At 42.8% G+C, this 22,097-nt stretch overlaps 1 protein-coding gene across 3 annotated transcripts in view; it reads right to left on the bottom strand.

The window, feature by feature from the left end:
- Positions 1 to 7,413: 7,413 nt before the first annotated feature.
- LOC116315770 (Rap guanine nucleotide exchange factor (GEF) 6) overlaps positions 7,414 to 22,097 on the bottom strand; it is a 133,230-nt gene continuing 118,546 nt past the window's right edge. For 2 of the 3 annotated variants that reach the window (XM_039618271.1, XM_039618273.1), the window contains 11 exons: positions 21,048 to 21,259; positions 20,447 to 20,570; positions 19,452 to 19,475; positions 17,971 to 18,191; positions 16,297 to 16,470; positions 15,829 to 15,975; positions 15,519 to 15,635; positions 13,696 to 13,963; positions 10,703 to 11,232; positions 9,448 to 9,804; positions 7,414 to 9,323 (listed from right to left, as the gene is read on the bottom strand). In XM_039618271.1, the coding sequence (XP_039474205.1) occupies positions 9,301 to 9,323; positions 9,448 to 9,804; positions 10,703 to 11,232; positions 13,696 to 13,963; positions 15,519 to 15,635; positions 15,829 to 15,975; positions 16,297 to 16,470; positions 17,971 to 18,191; positions 19,452 to 19,475; positions 20,447 to 20,570; positions 21,048 to 21,259 (2,197 nt within the window). In that variant the 3' untranslated portion in view covers positions 7,414 to 9,300. The remainder of the gene's footprint in view (positions 9,324 to 9,447; positions 9,805 to 10,702; positions 11,233 to 13,695; positions 13,964 to 15,518; positions 15,636 to 15,828; positions 15,976 to 16,296; positions 16,471 to 17,970; positions 18,192 to 19,451; positions 19,476 to 20,446; positions 20,571 to 21,047; positions 21,260 to 22,097) is intronic. The other variant, XM_039618272.1, reaches the window with a different exon arrangement.

Raw genomic sequence — 22,097 nt, 5'->3', positions numbered from 1 at the left:
TGTTGTTATTGTTGTTCTCTCTCCCCAACCGGTCGCGGCAGATGGCCGCCCCTCCGTGACCCTGGTTCTGCTGGAGGTTTCTTCCTGTTAAAAGGGAGTTTTTCCTTCCCACTGTCACCAAAGTGCTTACTCATAGGGGGTCATATGATTGTTGGGTATTTCTCTGTATGTATTATTTTAGGGTGTGGCTTGCAATATAAAGCTCCTTGAGGCGACTGTTGTTGTGATTTGGTGCTGTATAAATAAAACTGAATTGAGTTGACTTGAAGTTGTTCTGTGTTCTTTTGTGGCCTCCTGGATGAGTCGTTAATGCACTCTTGGAGTAATTTTGGTAGACCGGCCACTTCTGGGAAGATTCACCTCTATTCCAAGTTTTCATTATTTGTTGATAATGTCTCTCACTGTGGTTCACAAAGCCTTAGAAATATCTTTGTAACCCATTCCAGATTGATTGATACAATTTCTTTAGATTGTGGCATGATGTGTAGCCTACTTCACTTCGTCATACAGGTGTTATTTGAGCCATTTCTTGATTCTGGCAGTAATCGGGGGTTAATCACAGCTGCGGGAGGATGCCAGAATGACACCATTTTTCCAGACTAATCCGGTGCCAACCTTGCTTAAAAAAGGACAATGGAAGATATGAACTACAGCTCACCTTCTGTTCCAGACTAATGATGTTTGCATGTGTGGAGGATGACAGGAAGAGGCACGATTTTAAATATGACCTTGTAAATTTAGAACACGGAGAAAGAGAAAGTAAGCAGCAAAGTTTATTTATGCATTTGCGTAGATGGATCACTCTGCTGGTTAAGGAGATGATGATGATGATGATGATGATGATGACGAGGCACTTATGTGCAGCGGCACAGTTAGGGAGTACAGATTACACTCCCTAAAGACTTCTCTCGCTGCCAAACAAACTCACACATGCACAAACACACAGGCCTAATCAAAGACATAGAATGACACGAATCTATTCAAACACACACTCTGCACACTCGCAATTACGTTAATGCAAATGTCCTCACACACACGTACAGCTACGTATTGAAAACAATTAAATCTCAGTATACATGTGTGAGTGTCGGGACTCTTTAGGAACCGGTACTCAGCAGCATCAGAACAAAAAGCAAAAGCTATCGCCTGAACATAAGCAGGATTGATCTAATGCAGACTGTGTGTTGATAATGTTCACCTTAACAGGATAGCCACCTTTCACGACTTGTACCCATTGGTCTGAAGTTGTGCTATTGTGAAGGGAGCCTTTCCTGTAATGCAGCACTGCTCCCTCATGGCTCTCAGTGGAACAGCAGCAGAGAAAAGGATCATGGCCATCGGAGTCGGCCCTGTTGTTTGAACTCTTTTAAATATTAATGTTTTACCCGCTTTTATCTTCAGAAATATAAAACAGGGGAGACTGTATAATGCTTGTAGAGGAAAGAATACATAATAGTTACAGCTGCACTGTAATATCAGATGAAACTTGCATATTGAAATAAAATATTTAAAAGCTCCTCCTGAGGTGTTAAAGAGGCTGCAGCTGTGCGAGGGATTTAGAAAATCTTTTGTTTTAAGAAAAAAAGGGGAGGTTTTTTGGAGGATCAGTCGGACCATATGCCACATTGTTATATTCTGAATAGCTCTTTTATTTGTTGATTTGAGAAGTTTAAAAAGTGGGGCGAAACAGCACCAAGTCTGAGGTGAGCATCAAGAGCGAACATTTCACCTCAGGAAGTTTCAAGTAAACCACACCAGCGCCTGAATGTCATGAAAGAGGGAAATCGGATAAGAAAAAAAGGGGTGGGGGGGCTTGACGGATTACTTCTGACCTTTTAAACACTGGGTTACAGTCTGCGGGCTTGTCAGGTCATTTATCTGTGCTGCACTGCTGACATCGCTGAGGACAGTTAGATGCAAGGACACTGACCTTAACCCTTTTTACAAGCTGCACAATGCCTTGAGGACCGATGACAAATGGCCAAAGCGACCCTGGAGAGCGCCACCTCAAAACGTGACGCAGAGCTCCTTGAATGGTCCAGCACTGTAGACGTTTTCCCTTCTCTTTTCAATTTTGTGAAACTGTAACTGTCAGATATTTATTTTTGTGTCTTCATTATGAGACATGAGGCTTTGTTGCACAAACTTCGCTAACACACCAGTGAGTGTAGCGACTGTGTTGACATTCACAGATCGAGGTCTCGCGAGCGATCAACGGGAGAAGCTGCTAATTAAGCAGAATCTCACCTTTGTGGGAGAAGTGGAATCAAAAGAAGAAAGGTAGCAGATGAAATACATATATCTGAAAATAAAATCGCGCATGATCCTGGCAAAAGCACAAGATTTATGAGGAATGAATTTATATACTTGATGTCTGAGCAGGTGAAGAACAAGAAGGTGAAATATGGCGACGACCCTGCTACATGTCGCCTCCATTCAGACAGAAAATTGCTGATTATTCACTGACCTTGGATGAAATTTTACTGTAGCCCATCAAACCTCTGCAACAGTGGACCAACACATGCTAACAAGGTCCTTCACATAACAATAATATGTAGCGTGCTAAAGGGAAGTTCTGAGCCTGTGAGATGAGCTGCATAAGTTCTGGTGGTGGTGTAGGCGACTCCACCAAACTCCCTGTCACGGCAAAACCTTTCTGCAGTGACTGACTAACAATTAAGCGTCCAAGATTTCAAGCATGATGACACCGCCTGTAGCATGCTTGAGCTGTTGAAGGTCAAGGCTTCCATCCTCATGACTTCGACGTGATAACTGAAAGCCAGTTTACACACATTAACCTGTGAAATGCAGTGAGCTACTAAATCCTTGACACTCTGGTTCAAAAAATTAATTACACACTATATAGACAAAAGGATTCGACATACCGCTTTTTGTATAAAAATCAAGCACCTAGCTATGCAGATAGGTTTTACAACTGTGGGTCATTTTTAAAAAGCTCATTGAATTCCAGCAAAATGACATTTTTCCTGTCAGGAACCATTTTTTCCCCCCAGTTGAATGATGAAACTTTTAAAGTACTGATAACGAACTAAGAATATATTAAAATGATGTAATGGTAAATGGATTTGATTGATTGATTAGTTTTTATCATTTCCCCTGGAAAAATGTATCTTGGACAAATGAGGGGAACATCAGATATATGATAACACATATACAAACTCATCACAAAATCCAACAGTTTCACCTATTACCATTCAGTAATTTAATTGATAACTGCACTAAATCAACATAAAATTTTTACCTATTTAACTTTTTCCTGAGGGCATCGACTCTGGTACTGGTTGCGTATATAGATCTGCATTGCAAACTGTTTATGATAAACTACTTTTTGCCTCTTTCGAGACAGAGGTCCTTAAAGAGGGACAGGAAGTAATCTCCTCTAAGGCCTCAAAGTTAGTAGAGATAAGGTTATTTGAAGATAAAGTTGGACATATGAACAGTTTATTTAAGCAATCATGCAGAAAAAACAAGACATGAAAGGTTGATGACTCACGAGGAAATCCAACTTATTTTTCATTTATGTATGTGAGAGAAAATGCACGTGCACACGCACACACACACACACATATAGACATGCTCAAGGGCAGTGCTGAGACTGTACAGGTGACGGAATATTTTCCAAACTGTTTTGCTTCACAAATTTTCATTTAGACAGGAATATGCTAAAAGCCACCCCCATGTGTGCGCACAACCCTCAGGTGGTAAAGTTTCAGTTTTCCCACCTCCTGCTTTTGGCTTCCTCTGCCGACAAAGTCACAACTTCAAAGTCAAAACAGAGGAGCGGTGTGACACACACACACACACACACACACACACACCAGAGCACGTGCATGCAGGTCACACTTATTTCAAGACCCAGTATTCCCCGTTTTTCCACATTTATTTCCCTGCCTCCTTCGCCCTTTTGTGATGTATAATTGAAGCTGTGTGTAATTTTACCAGCTCATTTCCAGCTGAATCCCTCTTGAAGCTGAACTTTCACTTTTCTTGTTGTTGTGGAATATTCTCTCTGAAGTGGAGAGTTCAGCTCTTTGAACATGCTGGTTAACACGCTTTCCCTCCCGCCAGCCTAACCCCGTCTCCATTACCCATCATTCTAACTTTATCACAGAAGCAAAAGTTTACCCAGCATCACTTGAATTTGTCTTTTTTTGGTCATAAAAGTGGACCTATTTATCCTTTCTTTCTATTGAAATAAGTCACAACGTTTCACTTGTTCTTGTCATCTTACACCCTATTTCAATGGATTAACTTCATTTTTCATCTCAAAATTCTGCCCAGAATCCCCTCTAATGACAAAGTGAAAAAAGATTGCTTGAAACTCTTGTAAATTGATTAGAAATTCAAAAACAAAACTATGTAACATGTACACCAGTGTTCACAGCCTTGACACTCAAATTGAGCATTGAGCTCAGGTGCATCCTGTTTCCACTGATCAGATGGTTCTACAGCTTGATTGGAGTCTTGACTGGAGTCCACTTTGGCAAATTCAGTTGATGAGACATGATTTGGAAAGGTGCACACCTGTCTATATAAGGGTCAGTAGTTGACAGTGCATGTCAGAGCACAAACTGAGCCATGAAGTCTGAAGTAAGTAGTTGGAAGTAAGTCTCTCGCCCATATCAAGGGGCCCTACATGACTTCTAGCCTGAACTGTTAATACAAGATAGGATGGATATATGTTGTCATAATTTATGTCAAATACTGACTATATCATTCAAATGCCACAGCAGAAATGATGCAACATTTTATAATGTACAAATGCATAATTTTGGTGAGCCTGTGGAGATCACAGCCTCAGTTTTCTGTTCTTATCTGGGAGTAGCAGCACCTGGTGTGGTCTTCTGCTGCTGTAGCCCAACTGCTTCAAGGATCACTGTGTTATGTGTTTAGAGATGCTCTTCCTCATGATGGTTTGTAACAAGTGGTTATTTTAATTAATGTTGCCTTCCTGCAGTCTGACCTCTGTCATCAAACTATTCTCACTCGGAAAATTGCTGCTCACAGGATACTTTGTTTCTCAGACCATTCTCTGTAAACACTAGAGATGGTTGTACAGGAAAATCCCAGAAGATCAGCAGATTCTGCCTGTAAGGCACCAAGAACCAAGCCATTTTCAAAGTCACGTCAATCAACTTTTATCTCCATGTTGATGCTCTGTTTGAACTTGAGCACATCGACTTGACCATCTCTACAAGCCTAAATGTGTTGAAGTGCTGCAGTGGGATTGGCTGATTAGATGTTTGCTTTAACAAGCAGCAGACACAGCCAGCAAGTGTAGATGCTGATTGTATTAAACTTAACTGAAAGGAAGCGAGGCACCACCTTGTAGTGCTTTTCAGCTACTGTGCTTTACAAGTTAATTATCTTCTGAGCTGAATTCTCAAAGACGCAGACCACTACAGTATCAAAATAAATCAATAAAAACCAGCATGCACCTCTGTGTGACACTAAACCTTTAATGAGTAATAAAAGGAACCTGACCTTGCTCTCTGCCCTGCTCACATCTGATGGAGTGCTTAACGCAGCAGAAGGCCGAGAGGTAACAAGGACATCTCAGCAGCACTAGGAGAGGTCAGGTCAAGTACATCTCTTAGATGTAAGGCAGTTTGGAAGACCTTAAGGGTGTGACTTTTCATCCAGTGCCACCATGAGGCTGACAATGATTTTGAGTGAAATATGCTGGAAGTTATTTTGTGGATTTTCAAAACATGACTTAAAGACATTCAGCCTCCCTGGAAGATACATTGTTGTTGTTTATTTTTGTCCAGTTTGTGTAATGCTTCAAGGCCAAAGGTCATACATCAGCGTGACGTTATTAAACATCTGAGTTCTCTTATGCTTTAATTGTTTTTTGAGCCTAGAGGTGACACAAGCACCAGGGCTCATTGATTCACTGCCAAAAAGAAAAAACAATTCTTTCTTAACATTTTATTCATTGTCCAAATTCATATTCTTCCTTTTTTAAACATTCTCTTAAACAAAAATAGAACAACTATTTACACTTGTAAAAAATACATAAAAAGCGTACAAGCAAAATCAAGTTGTCTTTCTAAAAGACATAAGTTCCAACAGCTATTAAGTGTGAGACAAAAGCAAACTTTAAGCCACAGACCGAGTTAATACCTCTTTGTACAGATTGTGCAGCTCACTCACCACATTTAAGCTTATTGTTGTGCATTTCTGCTGTAATGCCAAAAGACGTCGACATAAAACACATTCACATCTCTCTTATTGCATTCCACAGCAGGAGACGAGGTGGGGGGGCTAAAACGAGGAGGGGCATTTCCAGGTGAAGGAGGTGGCATCTGCCTTCCTCCAGTTTTATGCAATTAGGAGCACTGAGATGGTTTTTTTTTTTTTTTTTTAAATCTAGCCATTCGTATCATTTTGGAAAACTATTGGCAGTAATACAAGCTGCTGCTGTGATTTAAAAAAAAAAAAAAAAAAAAATCAACGGTGAACAATAATAACAATAATACTGATTTGTGGTTAAGAATCTCAGGGATCTTGTGCAGGAAAAAAGAGAGCTGTCAGTTTCTGACAGTCTGTTTCAAAGTTTCAAAGAAAAAGGAACCCGGGTGAGGGTCACAGTGGATGCTCTTGAGCAATGGAGGGAAATCCATTAGAGGAGCCGAGTGAGTAAAGTGAGGAGGGAGGTTAAAAGTTTAGTCCTGCTGAGCTGACGGGGCTGAGAGACCCTACACCACACAAGGCATCGTAGCAGAGCTTGTTCAGTTCAATTCAAACAGAGAGGAATATAATAACAAAAAAACCCCTAATTTCAATCATCGTGTCTGAGAGGGAACGAACTCGCCTCGTGTCGTGAAACTGGCAGCGAGAGACTCACAAGGGGGCCACCTTTCTGCAGGCAGAAGCAATCAAAGCAAAACCGCAAACTAAGAAGGGCTTTTGTTGAGTTTGTCCTTATGTGCAGCATCCCCAGACTGAATGGAAATGGGATTTAAAAAAAAAAATGTTGATCCCAGCCTCACAAATATATAATTCCATAACACACACACACACACACAGACACACACACACAGACACACTCACACACACTGCCATATCCCAAAACACAGCAGCAATTAAACTGAAAGAGCAGAAATGGCACTTCAAAAAAAAAAAAAAACAGACGGGAGAAAATAACAAAAATTCCTTGAAAGACTCCTGCCCTCCAGAAAAAAAAAAAGCAGGGCAATCACCACCTTGTGTTATTTCTCATAACAAAATATTCAAAAATAGCCTTTACAGAGGACTCTCTTCTGTCATCATAACATTAATTTATGGCAAAGAAACAACAAAAATATATATATGTATACTTTCGTATGTATATGCCGTGTGTGTGTGTATATATATATATATATATATATATATATATATATATATATATATATATATATATTAGCATCAATCATTTCAAGTCTTTGTGTGGCAAAAACAAAAGAAGCGTCACAGAGCGCGCGACAAACAGCCGAAGGAGAAGAGCATCTAATTCCAGTTACACCCCTGCCGAACTGCGGAAGAAAAAAATCAAAGTACAAATGGAAAAAAATCAAAACATTTTTCGTTTGCATGTACAAATTTGCTTCTTGTTTTCAATACAAATAGACAATTTTCAAGCACATCCTCTTTAAATAGTCTACAAAACACACTATGGACACAGAATGGAGGTGCGAGCTACGCCTTAAAATATCCGCCGACTTGTTTGTGACGCTCGCGCTTTTAAATAGGAAGAAAACAAAAAAACAAAACAAAGAGATGAGAGGTACACTGTGAGCACATAATCCAAATTTATGCTGCATCTGCATATTCCTGCTGCATTATTAACACATTTACAAGGTCGGCCGAACCTGGAGTGTTTGCACTAACACTCAGCGTGTAATTCAATAGACAACTAGTCTAATAAACACTGTAAACAAAATGTGTAAGCACTGGTGTAAACACTGTCTTTATGCACACCAGCGTGATTTTGGTGTGTGTGTGTGTGTATATATATATGTATATATGCATGCACATCGTGTGGCCACACAGTGCTAATTTATCATTTTATTATAGCTGCTGCAATTAAATAACAACACATTTTTATTATTCTACGGTAAGCAGCAAGTCATTTGTTCTTCAGCTCATTAAAATCAAGTTATGATACAGTTTTTATAGAACATCCAGGAGGCAGCATGCCGCTAAAGTACCTCGCGACAGACTAAACAAGCAGTAAGAGAAGCGGCTGGCGGTGGGGAACGCAACACGGAGCCACGGGGAACTGCCTGAGATCTGCAGTTTGTCTTTTTTTTCCCCCTGTAAAGCTCAGCAAACTACAATAAGCGCTAAACATAAACAGACGTGCCTTCTGTTGTTCCGCGGGTTTGATTTCTCATTTGTCACCACCTAAGGAGGGAGCGTGGGAAAGAAAAAGGCAACGGGCTCCTGAGGGGCTTTTCTGACCTCCGATGCAGTCGAAGTTTAAGTACTGCAACTGTTCTGTGTATTTTTTTCGTTTTTTTTGTGCATTTGCTTTGTTCGCGTGGGATCTGGTGTCACCTGTGTAAATTAATATCATCAGTGCCAGGGCTTGTCTCTTTGTTTCACATTCATCTCCATTGGAGCGGACGACAATCTTGCAAACGTCAAAATAAAATGAGAAGAACCACAAAAAAAAAAAAAAGAAAAAGAAAGAAAACACCCCCGTGAGTTCATGTTTGTCCACGACGCTGCTGACTACTTTCCATCCCTTTTTGTCTTCACCATCCTCACATAAAAGCTCAGAGATGCAACTGAAAGAAGAAAAATTAACACTTTTACAAAAAAAATTAATATAAACCACTGTACAAGATTTTAATTTAAAGAAAAAACAACAACACGAAAAGTGAGCTTGAAGCGCAAAATGGAGGTACACGGTCTGTTTCTGAGGAGGCTGACTTCTTCGCATGACGCGTCCTTATTGTCGCTCTTTCCTTCTTTTATTTTGTTGGGTTTTTTTAAGTCTATCTACGGCGGCGTGATCCCATCACAGCGCCTTTCTGCTTTGTACAGAGTTTTTAAAAAGTATCCAAAGTCTCTGTTTTCTTCTTTTGATTTCTGAAACGAGTTTAAAAAGAGGTGCTTGTGTGAGTCCCGGGAGTTGGACAGGGGTCACCTGAGTGACTGGCCAGGTTCACGAGTGGTCTGCAGTGATGCCACAAGGGGCCTTGGGAGGGGCTCGGACAATGTGCTCTGACAGTTGACGGCAACCAGCTGACTGGCTTAGTCCAAAGCCAGATCGACACGACAACAACGCCGTTACACCGCTGAGACTTGCTCATCTGGAAAAGAGAAGATAAATATATATACCTCATGTTCACATCGTAGAGTAAAATTTATCTCTATCACATGATGTCTTTGCAATTCTTTCCTACATATGGGAATCAAATCTGATTAGTTTCCTACCATCCTCACTGTCAGCCAGATCCTGTGGCGGGTGGCAGATGCTTGGCGGTCTGGAGTGGCCCGGCGTGGACCCGGCTGTCCGTGCGTCTTGGTGTTGGAGGTGAAGGTTACTCGCCAGCCTGCGTGCCTCAGCCAGACTGCCGGCAGCTCCGGGGCTCTGCAGGAGTTTGCTCCTCTGCAACGCCACGCTGTAGTCCGGAGGTTTGAGGTGAGGAGGCCTGGGGACGTGCCCTCCTGGCCCACCTATTACTCCGTCTGCGAGGCCGAGGTCCCCCAGGGCCAGGCCCTGGTAGCCTGGAGGGGTGGGAGGGGGAGCTCGGTAACGCTCATCCTTGGCAGGGGAGGTGACACAATACACTGGATGCAGGTGGAGATCAAAAAGAAAAAGGGTGGGGATGGAGCGAAGAAAAGAGGGGGGGACGAGGGATGAGGAGTGAGGGGAGGGGGCGAAAAGGTCGCAGGGGAGAGGGGGAGGGTGTGCAGAGGGTAGAAACGAAAGAAAAAAAAAATAATGGGAAAATTAAATCAATGCGATGTCACCAACACAACAGGCAGCTACACATGCACCACAATGTGTCAAAAATGAAAAGAAAAACACAACAGATGAGATGGATGACTGCAGAATACAGACAGAACTGGAACTGCAACTGAGAACTGATTTCAGCACTGATTAGTTTGCCGGTTATTCCCAGATCAATCGATTAATCGCTTGGTTCTTAAAACAGTGAAAATGCCCATCGTGATGATCTGATATTTATTGTGAGCTAAGAAAAGAAACAGCAAATTCTCACATTTGAGGTGATGCAGGCGAGAGTGGCCGACTAGAGCGATTAATCGATTGTCACAGTTGCTGTCAATTAAAATCCACACCAACGACTCAAAATCTGTCCTAAAAATTGCTTTAAAAAAAAGACGTTTTGCTATCCTTATGATAGTAAACTGCTATCGTGTTAGCACAGCAGGAGATCCAAAAAGAGGAATTGACTCTTGGCGGGATAGAAAGCTAACAGTGATAAGAATGAGCTCGGACTCATTCTTATCAAAGTGCAGCAAATTCAAGCTGTTTACTGGAGTTTAAATCAAAATATGGTTTGGCACCAAGAAAGATTTTGGGGGAAAAAATCAAAGTCTATAGCCTCACAAGCAAATCTAGGATGGCAGAGCGTATTTTCTTCTTTTTCTCAACTTTTTCTCCTGACCACTGCTACTCTGTGCTGTGCTTACAGGGAATCAAACTCGCAAGCTGTTCCCTCACCTATCAGGCCCTTCTCTGTGCTTGATGTCACCGTTTTGTAGGCAGGGTCTGTGCTTTGCCCTCCTTCCTCTTTGGCTGGTGAGGAGGGGTGCTCCGAAGTGTTTCGCCGCTTTATCGTCCCGTAATTCCCCTCGTAGGTGTCCGAGAGCGAGCCGGACGACGCCCAGCTCTGCCGGCACTGATTGGACAGATCTGAACTCGAGTCTCTGGAGTGCTGCCTGGCACCGCCGTCGCTCGCCCACATGGGCCCGGCAGCCTCGGCCTCCGCTATGGGCCGGGTCATCTGCATGTGCTTGAAGTGGGAAAGAGCAAGCGGGTGGCCGTGGATGCCGTGGTCCCAGGGCCGGCAGGAGGAGGCGGGGAGGCTCTGGAAGGAGTCGTGGGAGTTGGAGGAGCAGGACGTCCAGCTGCCGCGCCCGCTGTCGGCCACTGAGTCCAGAGAGGTGTGGTCGTGGGTCAGCTCCTCTGTCGAGATGGAAGAGGTGAAGGTGGAGACTCGCGTTTGGTATCCCCGAGCTGACGAGGAACCGCTGTAGATGAGCGAGAGTAATACACAGATGAAAATCAGCACAAATACCAGCTCTGATTGATGTTTAGTGCCCCCGTGAATAACAGTACCTTTCTTCTGATAGAACAATAATTATGTCTGCATGTCATTTTTTAAAACTATCCACCTCCTATTACCAGTTCAAATTCACGTGTTTTACATAATAAAATACATTTATATAAATGTGTAACTTCACATGTTATTTCAAACCGCATTTGCAGAACGCCTGCGTAGCAATCACGACTACAGTGTAAAAAACTGGCCTGTTAAAAATAGTCAACAAAATATAGTCTGTTGCGCAGGACTGTTGAGCGGTGGTAAAGGTGGAGGTAAGTCATAATGAAATGAAGCGACAAGAAAGCAAGAGGGAAGAAGGGCGGGGCGACAGGAGAGGACAAAGGAGCTTCATCAACCATAAAACACTGCTGAAGGACACCTCGGTCAGAGGATCACCAGCACGAAAGACAAATGGACAAAGGATGAAGTTCAATGTTACACAGATCACAAAATAAACCGCACTCTTTGTTTTTATAATGATTTCAGTACCTGTAAAATCAGCTACTTTGATTCTGCACACGTAAAAATCACAAAGAAAATATGACGACGTTTCCCTGCAGCCTGGCTTAAAGCGAAACGTAAACTTTTCCTCTTCACCTACTTTGTTTGTTTTTATTCACTGACACTGTTTTACTGGACAAAACAAGCCACTCAATGAAACCGAGCCACATGTCATAAAACAGGTGCGTGTTATACAATGAGGCTGCCGAGGTAATATATTATCAGAGCGGGGACACGGGTTATTGAGTCTCCTCTTTATGAGACACAATGGCCTGATCATGGAGGAATAATAAACAAACAGCAGACAATAAAAAAAAAGCCGTGTTGTTAACTCGGCCAGATTAAAAAGCCGCCCGCGTAGAAACCGATACGCTGTTAATAGAGAAGAGGAGGAGAGAGGAGGTCAGTAAATGTGGGATGCTAATAAAAACCCGCTGTGTTTTAGAGCTTCCTGTTTAATGAGGGAAGGACGTTATTGGAATCCAGCTTGCTGAAAAGGTGGCAGCAGACAGCGTGTGTCTGTGCGTGTGTGTCGAAAGGCGAGGTTTCTGACATGTGCCTTATAAAAATATTTGCTTGCATTTCGGTTGCCTGGTGGAAAATGTTCCTGTTCAAAAAGCCGGCTCCAAAAGCAAGTCAGCCTTTCCCGTAGACCCCCATGTTAACTCTTTCCTCATAAAGATGACATTTAGCGACCACCCCGTACCTTTAACGGCGAGTTTTGACACCTCAGCATAGCTCAATCAATATGGTTTTACAACCATTTCCGGGTTTTCCAAGAGTAGCTGCAGAGGCAGAGACCACTCTCACTAACGTCTGATGCAAGCCCGGTCATTTTGTTCTATAATAAGGCTTAAAATGTGACAGAAACCTCTCAGTTCAGAAAAGAGCTTCAGGTGTTGCTCCTAGTAGGCTGAACAGGAATAAACATGCTCACCGCCTCATCTCTATATCTACTGTTCTCTGTGCATCACTAATATAGAGCTCATGCTTTTTTAATTAGATTTAACCCATTTAAATGTTATTAAGGCCGTAAGTTTTAACTATTGCACATTGGCTGTTTGAGTACCAGGTGGTGTGTGCAAGACTCCTCAGCTTCACATCAGCTAATTGGAGTCACTGAACTGGACCTCTTAACCATGTTTGCCGTGTTGATGCTTTTTAAGGTAATTATCTGGCAAATGAGATGGCGTGCTGAGTGGTTAATTGTACTAACAGCTTTGGTGAGTTACTTTCTGTGTCTGTGCAAAACACCCAAACAATCTACAGATGCATCCAGCTAATGAAGCTGGCCAGAATTAGGTCTTGTGCTCAGATACAGTCTCTTCTGGCTACAGCTGAGACGGCAATAGCATAATGCTAACTCGAGGCTTCAAAAGCCACACAAGCCTCGACACCCGTCTGTGATTCCAGGCAACACAGTTTGATAGGAAAAAAATATGTATTTCAACACTGTTTGGTGAGTGGTTATAAACACCTGCAAACTACTTGTTAAGCTGTGGTTTGGGAGTCACCTCATGCAAGTTTCACTACTGCTCAGCAAGTAGTTGGCGAGTGTTTACAGACAAGTTGCCATCTTGTCTATCAACCTGCTAGCAACCAAAGCAGTCACAGAGAAGTTTTCCGGTGCACCGTATAGCTCCTTGCAACCAATTTGACCTATCTATTACCAGCAGCCTCCAGCATCTACTCGGAGAATATACATGTTTCCCTAGCAACCAGAGATTGCTAGGGGGGTTGCTCACGGGTCTCTAGGCCTGTGTTACTGAGGCCTTATAAAACATCCAAAACTATCTTGTCAATCTATATTATCAAAATAAAAGCACTTCTTAAATGTAATCTTTAAAGAATTAATCAGATTAGACAAACTAAACTGAAGCTAAATTACCTTGTGCTGGGCTGGCTGTAATCAGCATTTACGTGGGAAAGCATTCCTGCTGCGCTCTCAGGAACCGCAGTAGCTATTGCAGGAGACGTCGTAGTAGGAATAGTGGCAGTAGTAGTCGTACAGGTCCTGTTGCTGCTGCTATTACATCGGTCATCAGGCCCAGGAGCGGGCACAGAGTCGACCGAACAGATACTGGAGCGGGAGGAGATCTCGCTGTGACTCGAGTCCGACAGGTTGTCAGCTTTACCGGGCGGTAGGAGGGCATAACCTGGACAGAGGAACATTTCAGATATGTACATTTTGGAGGGTAAGCTACATTTTTATTAAAAATGAACAGAGACTTTTAAACAAAAGCTGAGTGCAGTGGTGCAAATGCAGATCATTTTACTGGGTTGCAATGATGATTACTGTAGCCAAAGTACGGCGGTGTTAATGTGCACTGTACACAAATGATACTCTCTTTAGTGAGTGACTGCATCCTGATGAAGACAAAGAGTAAAATAAAACTATGAAGAGACGACTTAAAATTTCGGTGACGCCGAAATCACAAACACTATCAGAAAGCGTGAGGCTGTTGTTTGTGCTATTTGTAGACTGAGACTATGAATTGTGTAGAAATTACTGTGAAACACACACTTGTGGGAGGGGGTGGGTTCATAGTTTAAACTTTATATCACGAAAAAACAAATAAACTGACTGTCAGGAAACTAAATGAACATTACAATTGAAATGCTGGATGCCACAGAAGAAATCCATATACCAAAAACAGAGCCTACAACTTGTCAACCAAAAACGAACAATAAATTTAATCATTTTAAAATTCAAATTCAGGAACGAAGAATGTTTCACGGCGACAAACGTGACTTTCGGCTGCTCGGTGACATCCAAACAGCTTTAACACAATAATTCATAGCTTTAACCCATGAATAAAAAATGTCGGGAGAGCTGCGAGAACACACTGAAATGCTTTTCCATCTGCTGTTACAGCCTCAGATGTACTCTTCTCCTATCTGTGTCGCATCATCTTCTTCAAGTATTCACAGCGAAAACTCTCAGGCGTCACATCTCTGTGACTCACGGTGGATCTGAAGCTCTCAAGCAACAAGCAGAAAATGCATTTTTTTTATGTGATGGACTCTTAATAAATGCAAATCATCAACAACAAAAAAGTCTCTCTCAAATACCACTGTGTCCCTTCTCTTTATTGTTTTTGCTATAACTGTCTCAACGTGATGTCTGTTAGAGGGTCTTTCTCCTGGAGTCTCTGTCCCTGCACAGCCAGAGGAAGGGGTTAGGGCTGACTGATCTCCTGGCTCTCTGCTCTGTCTGCCCTCGTGTCTCGTCCTGAGGTGAGGAGGACATACTCTCTGCTGTTTCCTCCCTACTGTTCAGGTGTAGGCTGACTGCTGCTGGCCTCTCCCTGGACTGACTCCTTTTCCTCAGTATCCTGAACGGTGACATGAGCCTCCTCCTTATGGGGGACTCTGGGGGTGTGGGTCTCATTAAAGGAGAGTGGGAAAATGGAGTTGGAAAACTGTATGGAGAGTCACTTTGGACCACAGGATGATCTCCATCAATCCTTTTCCTTTTTGGGGCTGGACTTCCTCCTCTTACCCTCAGTGACGTTTGCCCTGCATCTGCCTGTGCACCCTGGCTGCTCTGCTGCCTGGATCTCCCTTTCCTTTGCTCTGATGAGGGGAACAAGCCTCTCTGAACTGCCTCTGTCTCTTCCTGCATCTTCTCCTCTTTTTCTCTCTCCCTCCAACTCTCTTGGCTACTCTGCCTGGTCATCAATAAGATCCTCTTTTGGAGGAGGGTCCCACCTATGCCGTAGCTGCGCAGACTGACGGTGGCCTTTGAGCTAGCTTCGCTGGTCAGCGACGATGAAGATCCTGACAAGTTCATCTGGCTGGAGTTCTGGGACTTTGCCACACCTCCCACTATTAAAAAAAGGCAATGATAGAAGAGATGAAACCCAGAAAACACAAATTAAAACTTTATTATTCATGCATGGTAAGTCTAATCCCACCACACTAATATCTCAAATCAGTAAGATTATCATTTGTATTTTACAGCTCTATCCTTCAGGTGAGTGTTTCACTATATCTACTCAAACCAGTTTTGGTTGCAAACCTTTGCGCGGGGAGCCCTGAGGCGACACCGTGGGGCTCGAGTGAAGAGAGGAGATGGTGGAAACTGTGTCGTCACATGTTCTCTTTGTGCTCCACTCCTCTGACGAGTTCACTGGTGGTTTCTTAACCACCTGAGGTGAGTTGGAATCTGAAGAAGAGAGAAAATAAAAGGTCACGAAAGTCGCCAAACCAGGGATCTGGTTACACTTCATATAATACAGAACACAGAAATGTAACATTTCTTTCTGTCTTTGCTTTAAATAAATAAGACGACAACCCGACTGTTTTCTCAGAAACAAGTTTGAAATCATTTTGAATTTTGTGCACGACTGGAACTTTACAGTAACCATAAAACTAGTTACTTATTAATCTTTGAAACACAAAAGTCTATTAAAAAGTAAAGTTAATACATGACGATAAAAAGTTACATTACATGGCCTAATGAGAAATAAAACAGGCGTGTACTCACTAAGTGAGGCTATGTCCTTGGCAGTGCTCTTCTTTCGTAGAGGGTTCAGTGGGACCTGGACCTGTAGGACTTGTGACACCCTGTTTTGTGTTTTTCCGGAGGGCAGAGTTGACCGCAGCGAGACTGGAGACATATCCGACTTAGTGGATCGCCTCTCATTCAAATTCTTAGACACTAAAATCACAAGAAGGCGACAAAAATAATGTTATAAACAGTATATATGTAAAATAATAATAAGTGTACATTTTATAGTTGCAATTGGCAGGAAATATCACAGTCATTAAGGCAAAACTGCATCCAACATGAAGCCAGTGTAATAAAGCAATAATAATGTTTAGATCAACATCTGATGTGGGCTTTTTATTTGATCCTTTAGTTACCTATACCAAGAAAAGCACCAAAATAGATGATACTGACTAATAATCCTGCTATTTTTGACAACATTACCAAAATCCACTAGATGGCAGTGCAGGACATCTATTTTTATTTATTTATTTTTTACATTATTGAACAGGACAGTGGTGGAGAGTAAATAAATAATAAATAATAAATAAATAAATAAATGTTTATTTATATAGCACCTTTCTAGACAGAATCACAAAGTGCTACACATAAGATAACAAGTCATAAAAAGATTTTTTTTTAAAAGACAATATAAAACAGGCAAAAATTAACCAAAAGCAGTTTTAAAAAGGTGAGTTTTGAGTTGGTTTTTTAAAAACAGCTATTGAGTCCACAGTTCTTAATGTTAACCTAGGGGACACGGAACCTGCAGACGATCCAGAGAACCTTTGCTTAGACACATAAACAGCGAGTTACAATATTTCAAGCGTGAGGAAATAAATGCATGTATAGCAATCTCCAGTTCAGAGTGAGATAAAATCGGGCTTAACTTAGCTACATTTCTTAAATGATAAAAACAAGACCGAACCAGAGATTTCACATGACCATCCAATGTGAGAGTCGAGATAAACAGTAAAGTAGGGAGAAAGCGGGAGGCAGGGAGACACAGGAAACAGTCCAGGGCGGAATCAAACCCGAGCCCCTGCTTCCTTTCAGCATGTAGGTTGCCGGCTTGACCAATGAGCGGCACGTGGTGCATAAAAGGCTGACGGTGCCATTGCTTGAATAAACTCAAATCCCATCAAACAACCCTGTCTTTTACTTCTTTAAATTCTTTTAAAAATCCAGCATAACTTCCATAACTTCTCTGAGCCTCACATATCTAACAGTGTAATAAAACATGCATTAATCTTCTCCACACTAGTCACATCTCCCTGTATGGCTTTTCCTTGTTGAGCCAGCTATGTGGGTCCACAGTGGATAGCTGTGGGTAAACTGTGGGGGTGTGCGGACGGAGCAAAGCCACAGTTATCTAGTGCAGGGATGCGAGGTTGACCCACAGGCGGGGCCAGCGAGAGTTTCCTGTGGGTAAGGCAGCTATTGGTTGCCCACAGAGTTCCCTTTTGGGACCCCAAAGCACAAAACTGCTGAGGGCCCTGTGTGGGTACACCCACTTGGGCCTCCATGGGAAAAGTGTGGGTTTGCCCTGCCCACGCAGCTCCTGTGAATCTGCATGGGCATGCTTGCTGGGATAATAGCACCCTAAATACTTTTTCTAATTAAAACAAAAAACTCAAATAGCGAATCCTTCTCAGTTTCTGATTTACTCACAAGTGTTGTAAGACGGCTCGCACTGCAGGGACATGATCTGGTGTTTCTCCTCATCTGTCTCCACTGTGAGGTTGGAGAGGTACTGCTTCACCTTTCTGGCCATCTGAGCGTCTTCGTACAGCTTCTTAGCATTGAGGAGCGAGCTTCGGCGTACTCTCTTCTTGTGCGCTCCGCCTTGCACGTCCAGCATATTGGAATTAGTGCTGCCCTGACTCAAAGACCTAAAAGATGACAGGAGAGAGGCAGAAAGAGGAAGGAAGAAAAGGTAGAGGAATAATAAAGACAGTGAGAGGAAGAAGAGATGGAAGAAGTGTGTTGAATTGAACAGAAGTAACAGAAAAGGTGGAGGAGGATGGAGCCACAAAGAATAGAAAGAAGGAAAGGAAGATAAATGTGTAAGAGAAGAAAAAGGACATGCAACACAGTCAATTTAATTACCAATAAAACACGAAGGTCTTCCGTCTTATCAAACACAGCTTTTACTACAAAATCTGTACATCTGCCTCTGTTTTGGAGCATAGCATTTTAAAAAAAGGACCATGCAACTGGGAGGGAGGCAGCACTCCCTGGTGTGCCATGCTATCACAGTACAGAACAGCAGAACATTTTCTCAGATGGAGGCAAAAAGGGTTAAGAAACAAACAACGCACAATATTCGATACTGGGAATATTATGCCATGATGCAGATATGAACAAACGCCAAACCTGAGTCAAATAGTATCACTAAAATGCACATTGGTGCGTTTTACGTTGCCTTTTTTTGCAGCGAGGTGGAGTTTGTTCTGTAGGATTGTGAGCTGAGGTACAAAGGTGACAAACTGATCCACCCTTAAGTGCTATTTTGTTGCTGTCCTTATGTTTTCGATCGTACTACAAGAGCCACATCAGCAGATGGAGTTTGTAGTTGCTATGGAAGCGTAGCAGTTTTTTCCAGTTGATTTCAGCTGTTGTGCATTGTTATGGAAATGTTACTGAACAAACTTCACCTGCTGATGAAGAGACAATCAGATATAAATGAATGCTGCAGGACAGGAACTTAATGGAACAATGAGGTCTAATTACTCTCCTGCTGTTTCCAGGCAAGGCAACCCTGGCAAGAAGCTGTGCATTATAACTATCTACTTATATTCCACTTAAACTTGAATCTGCAGTTGAATGGCTGCAATACATCATTTAGCCAATTTTCACTGGTAGCTGCAAATGTGTTAAGAAACGCTGGGCACCATTTCTAGCTACTATATGACTCAACATACACTCTCGTCAGTAGGGTAGACAATTAATGGGTCAATAAGGGACTTTAGTGTGGTTCATGTGATGCAAACAGAAGGGTTAATCATGAACAAGCACAGGCAGACACATGAACGCTCATTTAAAGCATGGCGAGACATGCAGAGTTTATGATGACAGGGATGCAGGGAGGATTCAAACTTTTGCCGGCCCAGACCGAAACAGGATGAATCTGGTACGCAGGACAAACTTACCCTAAACTCTTCCACCTCTTCTTCCTGCAAGCAAGAGGCGTGAAGATTGAAGCGTGACTCAAAGACAAGTTCAAGGGTCAGGGGAGAGGAGGAGACAAGACTATGTAGAGGTCATGCCGCAAAAAACAAACAAACGAACAGGAAATGACCGGAGATGGGAGGACACCAAACAGTGGACATCTCCCCATGTCAACCTGAAGAGTGTGTGTTATGACTTTGTATATGATGCATTCGGCACATTGTGTTGTGTTTTTTTTAAATATGTGACTTATGTATAGAACTGAAGTTTGGTCTATATTTTGGGTTTGCAGTATGAAGGGAGTGTCTGCAGGGGGCAGTCATGCACCGTAGCAGTGACAGACTGTGATTAAACACACACACACAAACCGAGTGATAACAACTACACACTGTGGCTGGCATCAATTCTACCTTCATTTCCATTCAGTCCATAACTTGGGTCATTGTGTGCTTACATTCCAGCAGAGGAATGCAATCCAAACACAGAGAGCCATGAACCGGACAGGAAGTGAACGGGAATTGATTGAACCAGACCTTCAGTGCGTGCCTGATCCTGTTGGGTGAAGGATCCAGGTTGGCTGGTGGAAGTATGGTGGTGCGGTTCCCTTTTTGCCAACATTGTAGCCTTCGGTGGGAAAGTCTTTTTACACGCTTCTGCTTCAGTTTTGAAGAAATATGAGGGAAGTTGTAGATTCCGTACCGATTGTAAAAGCACATTAGCTGAAGGTTATCACACTAAGCAGTTTGGCTTGTTATTGTGCACTAGGATGCTTTTTTTCCTAATACAAAATTCAATCAGATGCTCCCCTGATGAGGATGTTTTTTTAAGTAAGAAATTCTACAATCTAATGTATGAAAAGAATAGCCATATGCAAATACATATAAATCTGCACAAACAGGCTTGTCATTTCATCACAGACCTGGCTCCTAAAACCGGTTCAAATGGTTAATCGTGCTGCAGTGTCAAACCAACCGACCTTTGCCTAAACATGAGGGCAGGGTCCATATTGGCTGAGGTCATCCGCACCACATGTCTGATCTCCTTCGCGATCATCCTCAGCTTCTCAAAGTTCACAAGGCCATCAACACTTGAGTCATTGCCTGAGAGGACAAACAGAAGTAGAAAGTGAGAAGTCGCCTGTCAGCAATGTGGTGGAAGGAAATGATTGACGTTGTGGACATTTGTAGCAACTGATGTACAACGGTTTTTCCATATCACATTAGTAAAATCTGAAATTCCCTCTATGTAATTTTTTGCTATTATTAGTCACACTGCTTAGTTTGAGGACACAGTGAGGGCAACTTTTCATTTTACACAAACACTTTTAAGAAGAAGCCTTTGAGTAGAAGTTGGGACAGTTTTTAGTCAGTTTTAGGTTAAAAAAAATTGAAAGAAGAGGAAGCCTTTAGCAGAAGTAAACCTCATCAGTGAGTGTGACATGACCTTTGGCACAACACAGAGGAAGCTGGGAGATTAAATTAAACTTCAAGAAACGGAAACAGTCTTGTAGCGTATTTAAGAAACACGAGAGTGAGGATGCAAGTAGATAATCTGAGAAGGCACACAAAGTCTTCTACCTTCATGTAAGAAGGTGAGGTCCTTCTTGACCACTGGGAACAGCGGGATGATGGGCGGCTGCATGCTCTGGCTGCTCAGCACGTTTCGGTACTTGGCCATGTTCCTGGATGGGTCGAAGAGATCTTGCAGGTCCCCAAAGAGCTTCTCGTACTTACTGGGCAATTTTTCCCAGGAACTCCGCAGTCGAGCCACCGGTGCCAGGTTCAGTCCGCTGCGCAAGAGAGGAAAGAGGTGCAAAGAGGGCGGGGGGGAAGAGAGGGAGCGAGGCAGAGATAAATAGGTTACGGCAGACAGAAGAGGGTGGGGGAGAGGTAAAAATGAGGATAGATGAAACAAGGGTAGAGAAGAAAAGGAAAGGAGGTTAGGTTTAATGTGGATGTTTCATGCTGTACTCTTCCTACTCTTTGAGCTAACTAACTTCAGTGAGTGGGGTCATCTTTTCCCACAGCTGAAAACCCCATGAGGTGATGTCAGCTCTGACCAGACAGCTAATAACAATGAATGACACAGCATTTCTTTTCTTCTCTCCTCTTACATTGATTTGTTCATGCAGCTGGCACAGTTTTCTTTGTCATACTAGATCATGTGATTCAAACACTACACTACACTGGATAGATGGCTTGGCTTTCTCCATATTTCACAATCCTGCATGTCTAACACCTTCCCCTTTTTTGCTATTTGCACATGGCAGCAGCCGCCACCACCGCCGTGCCCCTGTCAGCAGGCAGGTTGTGCATCCATATGTGTGCAGACGCCCTGCTGTGAGCAGGAATGTAAAGGGGCGAGAAGGTCAGGCACTTGGGCTTTAAAGCGCCTTTTACAGCGGCAAACAGAGCGTCTCCACACGGCTGAGCTCTTTTAACACGAGTCCAGATCAGGGAGTGGACACGGGTGCTGCTCGTCACACCGAGCAGGCAGCGTACTGCTGTATAAGAAGGGTGCTAACATTTATTCTTAGCTCAGCAACACAGAGCAAAAAACTGTATTTAGTTCAAGTCATCAAATTTATGCGACATCTACATCAGTACTGAGCTCAGTGCAACTTCTTC

The sequence above is a fragment of the Oreochromis aureus genome, linkage group 10, assembly GCF_013358895.1.
Source record: "Oreochromis aureus strain Israel breed Guangdong linkage group 10, ZZ_aureus, whole genome shotgun sequence".
Classification (NCBI taxonomy): domain Eukaryota; kingdom Metazoa; phylum Chordata; class Actinopteri; order Cichliformes; family Cichlidae; genus Oreochromis; species Oreochromis aureus.
Note: the sequence above shows the minus strand (reverse complement) of the source record. Positions and strands in the feature narration are given on the sequence as shown.